Source organism: Dendropsophus ebraccatus, chromosome 11, assembly GCF_027789765.1.
Source record: "Dendropsophus ebraccatus isolate aDenEbr1 chromosome 11, aDenEbr1.pat, whole genome shotgun sequence".
NCBI classification, from domain to species: Eukaryota; Metazoa; Chordata; class Amphibia; order Anura; family Hylidae; genus Dendropsophus; species Dendropsophus ebraccatus.
Window position 1 is genome coordinate 7,907,224 of NC_091464.1, and position 17,738 is coordinate 7,924,961.

At 44.6% G+C, this 17,738-nt stretch overlaps 1 protein-coding gene across 1 annotated transcript; it reads right to left on the bottom strand.

Moving 5' to 3' along the window:
* Positions 1–1,099: 1,099 nt before the first annotated feature.
* LOC138767361 (olfactory receptor class A-like protein 1) lies at positions 1,100–2,089 on the bottom strand. The gene has a single exon (XM_069944857.1). It carries the CDS (start codon positions 2,087–2,089, stop codon positions 1,100–1,102), a length of 990 nt encoding a protein of 329 aa, XP_069800958.1.
* Positions 2,090–17,738: the final 15,649 nt, after the last annotated feature.

Here is a 17,738-nt window from a genome sequence, read left to right on the forward strand (position 1 = left end):
CCTAAGGCATTTTATGGGTGCTGCCAGAACAGTTATACTGAGGCTCTGGAAGCAATCATGACCTCCTTCTAAAACAGAATTCATGGAGACCCTTGATAGGGTCCTCAGAGTAGAAGTGTTGGTGGTTCTTCTTGACCTTTTGGGTTATTTTTGTTTAGTTGATTCCTAAAATTTGCAAAATATTGTTTAGGTCATGTGCACATGAGCTGTTTCTGGAAAAGCTGACTTCGTCTCTTGCATGACGGACCCTCATGAAGTGGACACTCTATCAATAAGACTCTACATCCAGCCTCTTAAGATGTGGCCATGCAGCCCTTTCCTTACCTGAAGGACTTCAAATATATATATATATATATATATATATATATATATATATATATATGTACACAGAGTTACAACAGACATGCTAATTGTGGTACCCTTATGTTGTGCACTTGTAAATTACGTGTTTCTTATGAGAATAGGTCCATGTCCATGATGCTTTATTCATTTGTTATGATTTTGTTGTGATATTATCATTCTTAATAAAATAGATTTAACATAAAAACAAAAAGGAAAACTATCCTGTATACAATTTCTATAGTACATGTTAGGGACAATATATGACATATGTAAGGACCGTACGTTTGGTACATAGTGTAAATAAAAGCCAAATGTGAAAAGATAATTAGAAATGTACACAGCATAAAGCCTTCCATATTAAAATGTAACCTGCTAATATGTCCCTACTGCACAGGAGACGCTGAGGAGGCCGTGGGGGCAGGACAGATTGGCGCTATCGGGGTGTGCAGGGCTCCTGACAAGTCTTACCGGACTATTGAACAAGCTATGTACTAACTGCATTGGAACAGCACCGAGGAGGAAGGTGAGAGGGACATAACTTCCTCCCCAGCGTCTCGTGTGCAATAGGGGGATATCAGCGGGATAGATTCTTCTTTAAACCTTTCCCCTTTAATCCTTTCTTTATACAGTTGTACAGTAAATGCTTTTTCAACTGTCTGTACTTTTTCTTAGTCTAGTTTGTTTTAAAGAAAAGAATAAAACTGTAAATTTTAGTACTTCACAAGGAGCATCTCAAGAGAATGAACAGTTTTCATTATTATCCTATTGTATGTTTGCTTCCAGACTTACTTATTGAGACCACAAGTCCATTGTCTGAAGTATTTTGGGGAAAATTCCTCTTTCCATCTGAATATTTCCAGCTGTGTTTAAATTTAGGGTTGGTTCCAATGATGAGTATTGGGCTTAGTGACGCATAAGAGGATGCTAAGAATACCCGGATATCGTTCATGTTGGGGCTTACATTAGACAAAGTCAGTGTATAAACCCACATTGAGTTATCTAGTCCATATAGTATCACATAGAGGGCGACTAATAAGATGACCGCTCTGGAGGCTTTGTACTCAGTTGACGTTTTCTGACCTCTGTCTGAACTCCTGATTCCTCTTACAGTTCTCTCATGTTGAACCAGAGTATATACTATGTAAATGCTCGCAAGCATCATCAGTGTTACAAAAATAAAATCACGAAGCGCATGAAAAGTTCCATTGACAATGTATGTTGTATAGGTTACAAAGTCAGTATCACAATACACCAAGTGCAGAGTGTATGGGGAGGATGTTGTGTTTTTCCTGGCATGCGTAATAAGAATAGTGTTAGAATGCATTGAAATAAGGAGAACACAGAGAATGATGATGATGGTCATGGCATTTTGTGAGACCTTCTGTTTCAGGTAGCTCCACACTTTAGTTGATGGGGCAATGAGAATGCACTGGTGACAACTTAGTAGACTGGTGATACCAATGGACATAGCTCTACTCACTCTGTATGTAAATATCATAAATTTACATTCAGACTCATCAAGTAAATCCTCTAGACCTATAGCGTTCAGGAGCTGGAAGATGATTCTAGAAAGGATGACTAGAAAATTGGCTGTTGCCAACATGGTCAGTATTATATTGGTTGGAAGAAGCTTTTTCTCAATGATTTTGACTAAGACAAATTGTATAATAATGAACATATTTCCTGGAATCCCAATGATTACAAGTAGGAAAAACCCAATCGCTTTTAGGACAAGATAAGGATCCATGTGACCTGGAGTCTTCTATGTCTGTAACCTGGAAAAGCAGAAATAATAACATAAATAAATGATACTTTACAAAGCAACAACAAAACCTTACAGACTCTAATAACAGCAGCAACAAGGGCAAAGACCATTAAAAAAAACAATTCTGAAGCCTTTTTATATTTCAGTTTTAGGCTATGTTCACATGTTGTACAAACAACAGCCATTGTTTAGCATGTTCCTACGGCTAACACTGCAATATTAGGAATATAGGAACATTATTGGAGCTCAGTATTGACTGCTGTCCCAATTGGGTCTGTCTTGTAATACAATTTTGTTGACTTTAATGCAGAAAAGGGGTAAAAAAAATGACTGTGTGTGAACAACCAAAAACAACAACCGGAAAAAATTGACATCTAAATTATTTTTGCTGCTTTGTCGAACAATGGGCGTTGTTCACTACATTGTGTAAATAAAGGTTGTTGTTTGCATTGACTTCAAAGCAAATCATTTCATTATGAAAAGAAAGGTCATTATTTTCAATTGACACAGCGACCTTTCTTTTCATTGTGTGAACATAGCCTAAAGGAATAAAAAAGCTTTATAGCGAATGTGATCCATGGATGAATAGTGAACATACCTGATGCAGGATAATACACCACTGCTGTAGGGATGTAGGAATGATAACTGCTGCCTGTATTTATAAGCCACACTGTGACGAATGGCAACCCACCAGAGACTAATTAACTCTTAGAACATAGGAAAGTACCGTACAACTGATTGGAATATTATATGTAAGAACTTAACATATTATACATAGCCAATACGGTTGAAAAAAGACACATGTCCATCAAGTTCAACCAAGGAGGGGATGGATACAGGGAAGGGGGAGGGGTGATAGGTTCTATACATATGCATTTATATTATTTTGGTCTAAGAACCTGTCTAGCCCTGTTTTGAAGCCCTCTACTGTTTTTGCTGTGACCAGATCCTGTGGTAGACTGTTCCACAGATTCACAGTTCTCATGGTAAAGAAGGCTTGTCGCCTCCGGAGATTGAACCTTTTTTTCTCCAAGCGGAGGCAGTGCCCTCTTGTCCTTTGAGGGGGTTTTACCTGGAACATCTTTTCCCCATATCTCTTGTAGGGGCCATTTATATATTTAAATAAATTAATCATATCTCCCCTTAAACGTCTCTTCTCCAGACTAAACAAATGTAATTCTTTTAATCTCTCCTCATAACTAAGATGCTCCATTCCCCTTATTAGTTTAGTTGCCCGTCTTTGTACCCTCTCCAGCTCTAGAACATCCTTTTTATGAATCGGGTTCCAAAACTGGACGGCATACTCCAGATGAGGCCGCACCAAAGCTTTATAAAGCGGTAATATTATATCCCTGTCCCGAGAGTCCATGCCTGTTTTAATGCATGACAATATCCTGCTGGCCTTAGAAGCAGCTGACTGACATTGTGTACTGTTCTGTAGTCTATTATCTACAAGTACACCCAGATCCTTCTCCATCAGTGACTCTCCCAGAATAACTCCCCCCAGGACATATGATGCATGTGGGTTATTAGTACCCAGGTGCATAACTTTACATTTATCCACATTGAACCTCATTTGCCAAGTGGACGCCCAAACACTCAGTGTGTCTAAGTCATCCTGTAACATCTGCACATCCTCCATAGACTGTACTGTACTACAAAGCTTGGTGTCATCTGCAAAGATAGAAACATTGCTGTTAATTCCATTCTCAATATCATTAATAAACAAGTTAAACAGAAGAGGGCCCAGTACTGACCCTTGGGGTACACCACTTATTACCGGGGACCATTCGGAGTAGGAATCATTGACCACCCCTCTCTGGGTACGATTATTAAGCCAGTTTTCAATCCAGTTACACATTAAATTTTCCAAACCAATAGACTTTAACTTACCCATCAGACGTCCATGAGGAACTGTGTCAAACGCTTTTGCAAAATCCAGGTACACTATATCCACAGCCGCGCCGCCATCCAGGCTTCTACTTACCTCTTCATAGAAACATATTAGGTTGGTTTGACAGCTTCTGTCCTTAGTAAAACCATGCTGGTTATCACTTATAATACTATTAGCCACTACATATTCCTGGATGTAGTCCCTTATAAGCCCCTCAAATAGTTTCCCCACAATGGACGTTAAGCTTACGGGTCTATAGTTACCTGGGGAAGTTCGAGAGCCCTTTTTGAAGATCGGCACTACATTTGCCTTACGCCAGTCCCTCGGCACAATACCAGTAAGCAAAGAATCACGGAATATTTCATACAAGGGTAGTGAAATTACAGAACTGAGTTCCCTAAGAACTCTGGGGTGCAATCCATCAGGCCCTGGAGCTTTGGTTACATTGAGTTTGTTTAATTTATCTTGGACCATATCTATAGTAAACCAGTTCAGTACATTACATGTGTTAGCAGCACTGGCCCCACCCACCTCAGTACTGGCCCCACCCACCACAGCTCCATCCTCTTTTGTATATACAGAACTGAAGAACCCATTAAGTAACTCGGCTTTCTCCTGATCCCCAGTTATTAATTCCCCGTCGCCATTATTTAGGGGTCCTACATGCTCTGACCTTGGTTTTTTTGCATTAATATATTTGAAGAATTTTTTGGGGTTTCTTTTGCTTTCTATAGCTACCTGCCTTTCATTGTGAATTTTTGCTGCTTTTATTACATTTTTACAGGTTTTGTTGACTTCTTTGTAATGTTTAAATGCTACAGCTGACCCCTCTGATTTATATTTTTTGAATGCCCCTTTTTTCTCATTTATAGCCCTTCTAACCTCGGTTGTAAGCCATGTGGGATTGGATTCTAACCGTTTATATTTGTTACCCATAGGAATATATTTGGCAGTACAGTTATTTAATGTGGATTTGAAGATTTCCCATTTATTAGCTGTATCCGTATGTGACAGCAGCCGCTCCCAGTCTATGCCCTGAAGTTCTGCCCTTAACCCAGGAAAATTGGCCCTTTTAAAATTAAGAGTTTTTGCCCTCCCAACATGTTTTTCTTTTCTACACTTTAAGCTAAAAGTCACTATATTGTGGTCACTATTACCCAATCTCCAGTCATGATCTTACATATTACCTTAGATCATCATTTGTATTTCATGTTGATGCATGTAAAACATGAGGGTATGTATGGTTTTTGGCTAATAATAATAAATGGATGTTGGATCCTAACAGGAAACAGGTATAGTATTTGGCAAAAATAAAAAGTTACAAAAATTATAACCAACAGTCAAGGAATACTGTGTTTCTCAAAAAATAAGCCCTATCCTCATATTTTTGAAGTATGCTTTAACCCCTTCCCGCATATGGACGTACTGGCACGTTCAAATTTGCATGCAGTTCCTGCAGATGGACATGCTGGTACGTCCACAGGATGACAGGGGAGCAGGAGCTGCACGGATCCCGGCAGTCAACCCCTTAGTGACCGCCGATGCGGCGATCACTAATGGACCGGCGCTGCACTGCCTTTCATCTCCCCCCATCGTGAATCCACGATGATCAGACCCCAGATCAGACCCCTCCCCTAGTAGGCAGTAACTAACCCCTCTCCCCCGGCGGCCATCAGATCCAAGATGGCCGCTGCCATCACTGTGAACAGACAAAGTCTGTTCACAGCGATGGAAATGTAAAAATGAATGAAAGCCCCATGCTCTCCACCACCGGAGGTAGCGGAGAGCATGGGGCAGTGATCGGGGAACCCCTGTGGGGTCCCGGAACAGGCAATCGGCGGTATATACTATATACCGCTGATCACCTGTTGCCAGTGCAGGGATGCACTTTTTATCCCCTGTCACCATCAATGATTGGTGACAGGGAATAAAAAGTGTTAGAGTCCGTCCCCCAAATCGCCCCCCACCCCCCCTGTCCCCCCCCCCGTCCCCCAGTCACCGCCCTACCCCTTATATGTTGCCTGATCCAGGGAGGTCCTTCCTCTTAGGCGTCCTGGCTGGTTCTGATGTGCGCATTCGCGTCTGAACCAGCCAACTTTGTGTTAAGTACAAAAAGTGACATACAAAAAAATAAAACACACACTTTTTATTAAAGTAATAATTGCAGTTTACTCCCAAATTACCCCTACCGCCCCCAGATTACACGTAACCACCGCACGTTGCCTGTAACCACCACACGTTGCCAGTGACCCCCTCCAGATTGTCCGTAATCACCCCAAATTACATGTACCCACCCCAGATTACCTATAAGATCTTCAGTTTATCCGTAACAATGCCAGAATGTCTGTAACCCCCCCAGGTTGCCCGTAACCACCGCAGGTTGCGCATAACCACCCCAGGTTACGGTAATCATGCCAGATTACATGTAAACCCCCAGATTGCACACAACCACCGCAGGTTGCCTCTGAGCACCACAGGTTGTCTCTGACCACCGCACACTGCCTCTCACCACCGCACGTTGCCTCTGACCACCGCACGTTGCCTCTGACAACCACACCTTGCCACTGACTACCGCACGTCGCCTCTTACCACCGCCCGTTGCCTCTAACCACCCTAAATTGCCAATGACCCCCTCCAGATTGCCCGTAACCACGCCAGATTACAGGTACCCACCTCAGATTACCTATGAGCACTTCAGTTTATCCGTAACCACCCCAGATTGTCTGAAACCACCCCAGATTGCCCGTAACCACCCCACGTTGCCCGTATCCACCCCAGGTTGCCCGTGACCACCCCAGATTACCCGTAACCACCCCAGGTTGTCTGTACCCGTAACCACCTCAGGTTGCCCGTAACCACCTCCAGATTACCTGGAACCACCCCAGACTGTTCGTAACCACCCCACATTACCTGTAATCTCATCTTTTTTATTGTATTTTAGTAACTGCGCTATTCTAATAACTGTTACTAGCTGCGGTTTTGCTCCAGCAAATTGGCGCTCCTTCCCTTCTGAGCCCCGCTGTGTGCCCATACAGTGGTTTATACCCACATATGGGGTACCGTTGTACTCAGGAGAACCTGCGTTACAGATTTTGGGGTACATTTTTTCTCCTGTTCCTTGTGAAATTTAGAAATTTCAAACTAAAAGAACATATTATTGGAAAAATTCGAGTTTTTCATTTTTACTGGCCAATTTTGAATACTTTCCTCCAATACCTGTTGGGTCAAAATGCTCACCACACACCACGATGAATTCTTTAAGGGTTACACTTTCCAAAATGGGGTGGCTTTTGGGGGGTTCTATTCTGTAGACATTACAGGGGCACTGCAAACGCACCTGGCGCTCAGAAACTTCAGAAAAATCTGCACTGAAAATGCTAATTGGCGCTCCTTCCCTTAAGAGCCCTGCTGTGTGCCCATACAGTGGTTTATGCCCACATGTGGGGTACTGTTCTACTCAGGAGAACCTGCGTTACAGATTTTGGGGTGAACTTTTTCTCCTTTTCCTCAAGAAATTGAGAAATTTCTAACTAAACGAACATATTATTGAAAAAATTCGAGTTTTTCATTTTTACTGTCTAATTTTGAATACTTTCCTCTAATACCTTTGGGGTAAAAATGGTCACCACACCCCAAGATGAATTCTCTGAGGGGTGCACTTTCCAAAATGGGATGACTTATGGCGGGATTTTACTCCGCTGGCACTACAGGGGCGCTGCAAACGCACCTGGTGCTCAGAAACTTTTTCAGCAAAATCTGCATTGGAAAAGCTAATTGGCATTCCTTCCCTTCTGAGCCCCGCTGTGTGCCCAAACATGTGGTTTACGCCCACATATGGGGTACCGTTGTACTCATGAGAACCTGCGTTACAAATTTTGGGGTGCTTTTTCTCTCATGTTCCTTTTGAAAAATAGAAACTTTAATCTAAATGTATATATTATTGGAAAAAAGGAATTAGTCTTACCGGTAAGACTGTTTCTCCGAAATCTTCACGACGGCACCACAGGAGTTAACTCTACCCCCTAGGGACAGGAAAAAGCACAAACACGAGAGGTTAAAAGCCCCTCCCCTTCCCACAATCACCAGTGTATTATAACAATCTCTGGCACCACGTGAGTACTATATATATATAATCTATACACAGTATAGGGCGGGGGTGTTGGTGCCGTCGTGAAGATTTCGGAGAAACAGTCTTACCGGTAAGACTAATACCTTTTTCTCTCCTCATCTTCACGACGGCACCACAGGAGAATGCCAACCACTTACCTTAGGGTGGGACCATAGCCTGAAGAACCTTTCTCCCGAAGGTGAGGTCTTCATTCCTTTGAAGCTGCAGTCTATATTGCTTTGTGAAGGTGTGCGGAGAGGCAGGGGCGGTCTTGGCATTTCTGGGGCCCCAAGCGAAGTTATGTCTGGGCCCCCCCCCTCGACACGCGTTCCAAAACAATAGACCGCTGTGTGTTGCCCCCAGTAGTATATACCCCTTGTGCGCTACCGCCAGTAATATATACTTCTTGTGTGCTGCCCCCAATAGTATATACCCCTTGTGTCCTGCCCCCAGTAGTATATACCCCTTGTTTGCTTCCCCCAGTAGTATATAGACCCCTGTGTGTTCCCCCAGTTATATATAGCCCCCCCCGTGTGCTCCCCCAGAAGTATATAGACCTCCTGTGTGCTTCCCCAGTTGTATATACCCCCTGTGTGCTTCCCCACTAGTATATAGGCCCCCTGTGTGCTCCCTCAGGGGTATTTAGCCCCCCTGTTTGCTCCCCCACTTGGATATAGACCTCCTGTGTGCTCCCTCACTTGGATATAGACCCCTGTGTGCTCCTCCAGTAGTATATAAACCCCCTGTGTGGTTCCCCCAGTAGTATAGTATATAGACCCCTTGTGTGCTGCCCCAGTAGTACACAGACCCCTGTGTGCTCCCCCAGTTATATATAGACCACCTGTGTGCCTCACAAGTAGTATATAGACCCCCTGTATGTTCCCCCAGAAGTATATAGACCCCCTGTGTGCCCCACCAGTAGTATATAGACCCCTGTGTGCTCCCCCAGTAGTATATAGCCCCCCTGTGTGCTCCCCCACTTGGATATAGACCTCCTGTGTGCTCTCCAAGTTGTATATAGACCCCATTCTGCTGCCCCAAGTAGTATATAGACCCCCTGTGTGCTGCCCCCAGTAGTATATAGACCCCTCTGTGAAGCCCCAGTAGTCTATAGCCCCCCTGTGTGCTCTCCCCATTTATATAGACCCCCGATGTGTGCTCCCCCAGTTAAACAGACCCCTGTGTGCTCCCCCTCCCATACAGTATATAACACAATAAAACAAACACTTATACTCACCTGGGTCCGGGCGTCTTCTCTTCTCTTCACTCTTGCGGCCGCAGGAAGGGTTTTCCTTCCCTGCGATCACAAGAGGCCGCACTCCCCTTGTCCTGGCGCCGATGCTCCACTGATGTCACTGGAGTACCAGCACCACAAGGACAAAGCTTCCACTTGTGACCGCAGGGAAAACCCTTCCTGCGGCCACAAGAGTGACTGACAGGAAGGGAGCCAATGTATCCCGCCCTGTCAGTGCTGCTGCATGTAACTATGAGCACTCATTAAGAGTGCTCATAGTTACAGGTCAGATGGCAGCAGCAAGCGGGGCAGCGGCCCTGTCCAGCGGTCTTGAGCACAAGAGCAGGGCGTGGGGGGGCCCCCTGGATGTTGGGGGCCCCAAGCGATCGCTTGGGGTGCTTGGTGCCAAAGACCGCCACTGCGGAGAGGACCGAGTGGCTGCCCGGCAAATCTGATCAATCGAAGCCGAAGCCCCTTCTTCCCAGGTGGTGGATACTGCTCTGGTGGAATGGGCTCCTATTCTCAGTGGAGAAGTGAGATTCTGACGAATGTAGGACTGTTCTATAGCGTTTCTGATCCATCGTGCTAAAACGCTTTTTGAGACCTTTCTGCCTTTATTTTTCTCTTGGAACTGAATAAACAAGGATTGTTCTTTCCTCCAAGTGCTGCATACATCTAGGTGTTGTATGATTGATCGTCTTACATCCAATGTATAAAATTTACGTTCTAAGTCATTTTTAGGAGAGGAACAAAATAACGGAAGGATTATATCCTGAGACTGATGGAAGGATGATACTACCTTCGGTAGGAAGTTGGGATCTGTTCTTAACATAATCCTATCGTCCTGTATCAGGAAATAAGGCTCCCGGATAGTAAGAGCCTGTAGTTCACTTATTCGTCTAGCTGAAACTATGGCTACTAAAAACGCTGTCTTGTATGAAAGTAGTTTAATATCGGCCTCTTCTAGGGGTTCAAAGGGTGCTTGGGTAAGGCCTTCGAGAACTGAGTTGAGGTCCCAGGGTGGGTGAAGATTTCTTATAGGAGGAGATTGTCTCTGAACGCTTCTAAGGAATCTTTTAACCCATCTATGTTCAGCGATGGGATAATCGTAGATGGCTGACAGAGCCGCTACCTGGACCCTTAGAGTAGCTGGTTTTAGACCTTTAAGGAGACCTGCTTGGAGAAACTCTAGAATTAGTGTAATATTCGGGTCAGCTGGAAAGGGTGGTTTGGTTGGGCACCAAGATAAAAACACCTTCCATATTTTTAAGTAGATCTTGTTTGTAACAGGTTTGCAACTTTTCTGAATGGTAGTTATTACCTCTTCCGACAGACCTTTACTCCTGAGCATGCACCTCTCAGGATCCATGCTGACAGCCTCAGTGACCGAAGATCTGGATGGAGAAGAGGGCCCTGAAATAGAAGATCCGGCTCCTGCGGTAGTTGAATCAGAGGTTCTGCTGCAAGGCTTTGAAGTAGGCCGAACCAAGACCTCCTCGGCCAGTAAGGTACAATCAAGATTACCGACGCCTGTTCCCCCAAGATCTTCTGTAGGACTCTGGGTATCAGAGGAATAGGAGGGAAGGCATATGCCAGATTGTAGTTCCAAGGTTGAGCTAGTGCATCTATTCCCAGTGCCCCATCTCTGGGATCTAGAGAGAAGAAGTCTCGTGTCTTCCTGTTCTGTGCCATGGCAAAAAGATCTATTTGGGGTTGACCCCATCTGTTGGTCAACTGTAGGAATGTCTTGTTTTTGAGGCACCACTCCCCTGGATGCACTATGTGCCTGCTCAGATAATCTGCCCTGACGTTTTTCGAGCCTCTGAGGTGAGTGGCACTGAGGGAAAGAATGTTTTCCTCTGCCCACAGAAATATCTTGGAAGAGATGTTCTGTAGAGCATTTCTCTTCGCACTGCCCTGGTGTCGAAGATGGGCGACTGTTGTTACATTGTCCGAAAGGATGTGTATATGGCAATGTTTTGGCGTATCTTCTGCCTGTTTCAAGGACATCAGAACTGCTAATAACTCTCTGTAATTTGATGATCTTCATTTTACCTCTGGAGACCATAGTCCCTGAAGAAGACGCCCCTGTACTTGTGCTCCCCATCCCGTCTGACTTGCGTCCGTGGTCATCGTTATTTTGGGAGCTGGATTCCAGTGGACACCCTTTGATAGATTTTCTGGGTGTTGCCACCAGTTGAGGGACCTGAGTACCTGTGGAGAGATAATCATTAGTTTATCCAGACCTGACTTCCTGATTCCAGGAGGATAGAATTTGACTCTGTAGTACTCTGGAGTGTGCCTGGCACCAGGGCACGGCTGGGATGCAGGCTGTGAATGATCCCATCAACGACATGGCCTCTCTAATTCTATAGGATCTTTTCCGTCTGAAGTCGTTAACTTTGTCTATTAAAGAAGACTTCTTATCTGTGGGGAGAAAAGACATCTGTTTGGAAGAATCCAAAGGGATCCCCAAAAATACCTTTTGAGTGCTTGGGATTAAGTCCGATTTTTGCTCGTTTAGAAGCCATCCCAGGTTTCTTAGAAGGTCTGATGTCACCTCTAAGTCCTATAGAAGCTTTTGAGGGGTATCTGCAATCAAAAGAAGGTCATCCAGATAACAGACAATGTTTATACCCTTTAAGTGTAAATAAGAGGCAACCTCCCCCATGACACTTGTAAAAATTCTGGGAGCTGAAGAGATCCCAAATGGAAGGGCTCTGAATTGAAAATGTTGGACCCTACCGTCCATCCTCAGTGCAAATCTTAGGTAGCGCTGAGATGATGCGTGAATAGGAATGTGGTAGTACGCATCTGTAAGGTCGATCAAAGCCATCACCGCGTCTCTTAATATCAGAGGAGTGGTGGTTTTTATGGATTCCATCTTGAATCTTTTGTATGTCACTGCCTTGTTTAAAGGCTTCAAATTTATGACTAGTCTGTAGGACCCGTTTGGTTTCTTCACCAGAAACAGGTTGGAGTAGTGTCCTTTTCTCAGTTCCGTCACTGGGACAGGCGTTACTACTTCTGAAAGAATAAGTTTTCTTACGCTGTTTATAAGTTCCAACTGTAAGTGAGGAGAGGATTGGCGGGAGATTAGAAATCTCTTGGGAGGAGGCTGGGAAAATTCTATATTGTACCCTAGATGAACAATGTCCAAAATTCAAGGATTTTCAGTTATTTGACTCAAGGTCTCCCCATACCTGGCCAGTCTCCCCCCAACTGGGCCCTGGTCATCGTTTACCTTGAGAGGCTTTGGCGGGGTAAAAAATATTTTTATTCTTGCCCCCTTTTTGATAGCTCCAACGACCTCCAGCTTTTCCTTTATTCCTAGTTTGATCCTGGTACCTAGGCCTCTTATAAGGTTCCTTCTTTTTTGAAGGCTTAACTTCTGGTAAGGCCTTCTTTTTGTCTGAAGTTTTTTCGCAAACTTTATCCAGACCTGTTCCAAATACATAGTTACCCTCGAAAGGGATGCCACACAATTTGGATTTAGATATATTGTCCCCCGACCAGTCCTTCAACCATAAGGCTCGTCGTGCAGCTGTAGTAAGAGCCCCATCTCTGGCCGCTGCTCTCACTGATTCAGCAGAAGACGTCCCCACGCAAGTCAGAAGTCAGTACAACCCCACGCAACGTGAGGACGTCACCGTGACCCGCCGCCCCGCTTCCAATGTGACTGCGCGATCGGAAGAGCGTCAGAAACGCCAGGTCGCACCGTAAGTGGGCGCCGAACTCACCCACAGGCAAGCCAGTAGCTACTTACCTGGTGGCGGGTCAATTCTTGAGTCTGAATGCGCCCGGAGAGCCGACCAAGGAGGGCGGGACCCCTGCAGACTCTGCATGATGAGGAGAGAAATTTAAATTTTCCATTTTTTTACTGCCTAATGGTGAATACTTTCCTCCAGCCCCTGTAGGGTTAAAATGCTCATTATACCCCAAGATTAATTCTTTAAAGGTGTTTAGTTTCCAAAATGGGGTCACTTATGGGGGTTTCCAGTATACAAGCCTCCTAAATCAACTTAAAAAAAGAACTGGTCCCTAAAAAAATCAGTTTTGGAAACTTTCACTGATAAACTTTTGCTGATAAATATCTAAGCCCCGTAACACCCTAAAAAAGTAAAACATGTTTATGAAATGAAGCCAGAATAAAGAGGACATATCGGTAATGTGACCTAGTAACTAATTTATGTGATACGACTTTCTTTTTTTAGAAGCAGAGAATTTCAAAGTTCATAAAATGCTAATTTTTTAAATTTTTCATGATATTTTGATGTTTTTCACAAAAAACACACAAAGTAGTGACCAAATTTTGCCACTAATATAAAGTGCAATATGTGACGAATCGCTAGCATACGTTAAAGCATTATTGAGCTATGAGCGCATAAAGTGAGACAGGTCAGATTTGGAAAAATGAGCCTGGTCATTAAGGCCCAAATAGGCTTAGTCTTGAAGGGGTTAAATACAGTATAATCCCTACTGGAAAATGAATCACTAGTTTCGGCAAATTCAGCGCTGGGTAAGGAAACATTAGTGGGAGATTTATAGCTGATTTAAAACAAATGACAGATCTGTGCAGTATGCGCTGTGCCAGTGTTCTTCCTCTCAGCAGCAGGGACATCATTGTTGCATAAATGGAAGCTCGGTTAGTTTGGTGGTTGTCTTATCAGCTGGCTACCTTTTAACTCAGTGCTGCTCCTCCCCGGATGCCTGAAAAGCTGGATCCAGTCCTAGAAAACTTCTCCCAGTCTCCCAGGACTGGATCCAGCTTTTCCCAGCAGCCAGATTAGAGCAGCAATTCGCTTACCTCTAGCGGTGGTCAGGGAGGACATATTGTTGAGATGACTAATTTGCCCAGATGTCTATACAACTTCTATAGAATAAAGAAGATTACTAATCCACAAGGACCTAACAGTGTCTTCTTCTGAATTGGGAGATCTGAACCTGGCTTTTTTTAAAAAGGGTTTTGGCGCCTTCGTGTGATCCACCATTATTCTACAAAATTGTGATTTCTACAGAAAGCAGGAACCAGGATCCAGAAAGGACTCTCTGGAGGTGGACGGCAGCAGACCCTGATTTAATACATTGTGCGCACATTAGTCGTACCTGAGCATGTACGACCACAACAGGTGAGCGTGCACTTGTGATTGTAAAGACACAAATGCTCTGTCATATTCATCTGCACATGCAGTACCATTTGTTCTGTTTTTTCTTTCTTTGTGCAAAGTCATTGCTTAGCCTTCATGCCTTGGAAATGCAGGCCCACCCTGTAAAAAGAGTGCATTTTGAACCGGTGTTTAACCCCTTAACGACATCGGGCGTAAGTATACGCCCCCGCAGGGTGGGCTTTAACGCAAACGGGCGAATACCTTACGCCCGATGTTTCACCGATCGTTGTGTGTTCACACACAGCGGTCGGGGAAGATGGCCTGCTATAATGTATAGCAGGGCATCTCTGCTAGTCGGCACGGGGGGGTGATTAACCCCTCCCGTGCCGATGATCGCTGCTATAGGCTGATCAATACAGATCAGCATATAGCAGCTGAAAACAGCTTTCTGGGTCATCGGTGACTCGGTGACCCGGAAAGCAATGGCGATTGGTGCTGTCCAAGATAGCACCAATCGCCTTTAGTGTCCCCACCAAGGATGGCGCCAATGCCACCCCCACGATCACCGTGATAGGCCGGCCAGTACCGTCCGGCCCATCACGGCGATCGTACTGTAAAAAAACAGTTTTGCCGGGTTCTGCACCCATCAGCTAGGTAGCTGAGGGGTGCAGAACAGGTGTGTGTGGTGCAGGTGTACCATACTCACCTAATACAGGTTCCCCCCCATCCTCCGAGATAGTGGGGAGATAATTCGGTAACTGATCTTCCCACTGCTGGATAAAGGTTACCGTCTGTACGGGGATAACTTTTATACTAGCACCCCCTCTTCTGGTCCTTCGCTGCCCGAGCTACTGTAGCTTGCGGCACGATCCGAAAATATCAGAAGTAGTAATAAAGCTCTAATATTTAGCAGCCATGGAGCGGACCCAGCGCTTCTGGATATGAAGGACCCCGTATCGCACCAGGGCAACATTTTCCAGGTGACGTCCCCCACACTGGAGAACGGGAGACCCCAGAAGAAGTGCAGAGTATGGCGTAACAGGGGGATCAGGAACGACACCATTTTTCCAGTGTGACACCTGTCCTGATCACCCCGGCCTCTAAATACTGGATCGCTTCAAGGCGTACCACACGTCATTGGGGTTCTACATTTTCTTATTTCTGTCCCTTATTCCTATTACAGGGGTCACATTGATCCAGGGATTATTCTGATTGCCAATATGGAGTCGGGAAGGAATTTTTTCCCTGTGATGAGGCTATTGTCGTCTGCCTCACAAGGGTTTTTTGCCTTCCTCTGGATCAACACAGGTTGAATTTGATTGACACCTGTCATTTTCAACCTTATAATCTAATAATTGGCCTAATACCCCCAAATAAATTAGAATTGTCCCTTTTCCCCAGCTAAATAGGTATGGCCGCAATTCCCATTAGAGGATGCCATGATGCAATTACAAAGCCTCTGTGCTGCCAGGACAGTAGAAACCCCCCACAAGTGACCCCATTCTGGAAATTACACCCCATAAGGAATCTAACAAGGGGGGCAGCAGGGATATGGCCCCCTGGTGACGGGCACATTTGTGGCGTGAAAATGAAAAAAAAATATTTTTTATTTTCACTGTACATTTTCCACATATGTGCCAGTCACCAGTAGGGTCCATATTCTCACTGTAACCCTTGTTGGATTCCTTATGGGGTGTAGTTTCCAGAATGGGGTCACTTGTGGGGGTTTCTACTGTCCTGGCAGCACAGGAGCTTTGTAATTGCGACATGGCCTCCATCCTCCATTACAGCCTCTAAATTGCGCTCTGTCCCTTTGGTGGCTTGCCCTGTGCCCATATGGCACATTATATCCACATGTGGGGTATTTTCGTACTCATGGGAAATTACCCTACATGTTTTGTGTTCATTTTCTTTTTTAACCCCTTGTGGAAAAGGAAAAAAAATCAAGGCTAGACCAACATTTAGTGTAAAAAATGTTTAATTTTTACACTAAATCATTGATCTTGTCTTGATTTTTTCATTTTCACAAGGGGTTAAAAGATAAAAACTAACACTAAAATGTGTAGAGCAATTTCCCCTGAGTATGAAAATACCCCACATGTGGACATAAATCGTCATGCGGGTGCAGGGTAAGCCTCCAAAGGGAAGGAGCGCCATTTGGCTTTTGGAGGCTGGATTTGGCTGGAATGGATTTTGAGGGCCTTGTTGCATTCAAAAGGCCACTGTGTTGCCAAGACAGTTGAAACCCCCCACAAGTGACCCCATTATGGAAACTACACCCCTCAGGGAATGTAACAAGTGGTTTAGTGAGCATATGGACCCCACTTGTGACAGGCACAAATGTGGAACAATATGGCATGAAAATGAAATATTAAATTTTTTACACTATAATGTTGGTTTAGCCTTAAATTTTTCATTTTCACAAGAGGTTAAAAGAAAAAAAAAACACAAAATGTGTAGAGCAATTCCCACTGAGTCCGTAAATACCCCACATGTGGACATAAAGCGCCATGCAATGTGTGCGCAGAGCAAGCGTCCAAAGGGAAGGAGCGCCATTTGGATTTTGGAGGCTGGATGTGGCCAGAATGGATGATGAACGCCATGTCGCATTTACAGAGCCCTCGTGCTGCCAAAACACTGGAAACCCCCCACAAGTGACCCTATTCTGGAAACTACACCCCTTGATGACTGCCACATTTGTGCCGAGAAAGTGAAAAAATGAAAATTTTCCCTTTCACGTCACATTGTTCCACATTTGTGCCAGTCACTAGTGGGGTCCATATGCTCACTGCACCCCTTGTTAGATTCCTTGAGGGGTGTAGTTTCCAGAATGGGGTCAGTTGTGGGGGCTTTCTACTGTTTTAGCAGCACGAGGGGTCTGTAAATGCGACATGACCCTTGAAATGCATTCCAGTAAAATCCAGCTTGCAAAGGCCAATTGGCGCTCCTTCCCTTTGGAGGCTCGTCCTGCGCCCGCTTGGCACTTAATGTCCACATGTGGGGTATTTCTGTACTCAATAGAAACTGCGCTACACGTTTGGTGTTTTTTTTTCTTTTTTCCCCTTGTAAAAATGAAAAATGAAGGCTAGAACAACATTTTAGTGTAAAAAAATAGAATTTTTCCTTTTTTACACCACATTGTTCTTAAATCTGTGAAGCACCTGTGGGGTCCAGATGCTCACCGCACCCCTTGTTACATTCCTCGAGGGGTGTAGTTTTCCAAATGGTGTATCTTATGTTTTGGCACCCCAGAGCCTCTGCCAACCTGAAGTGGTATAGTCAAAAAT

Bases quoted from the DNA above. Each gene is read 5' to 3' on its own strand.
- LOC138767361 (XM_069944857.1), bottom strand. From the start codon at position 2,089: ATGGATCCTTATCTTGTCCTAAAAGCGATTGGGTTTTTCCTACTTGTA.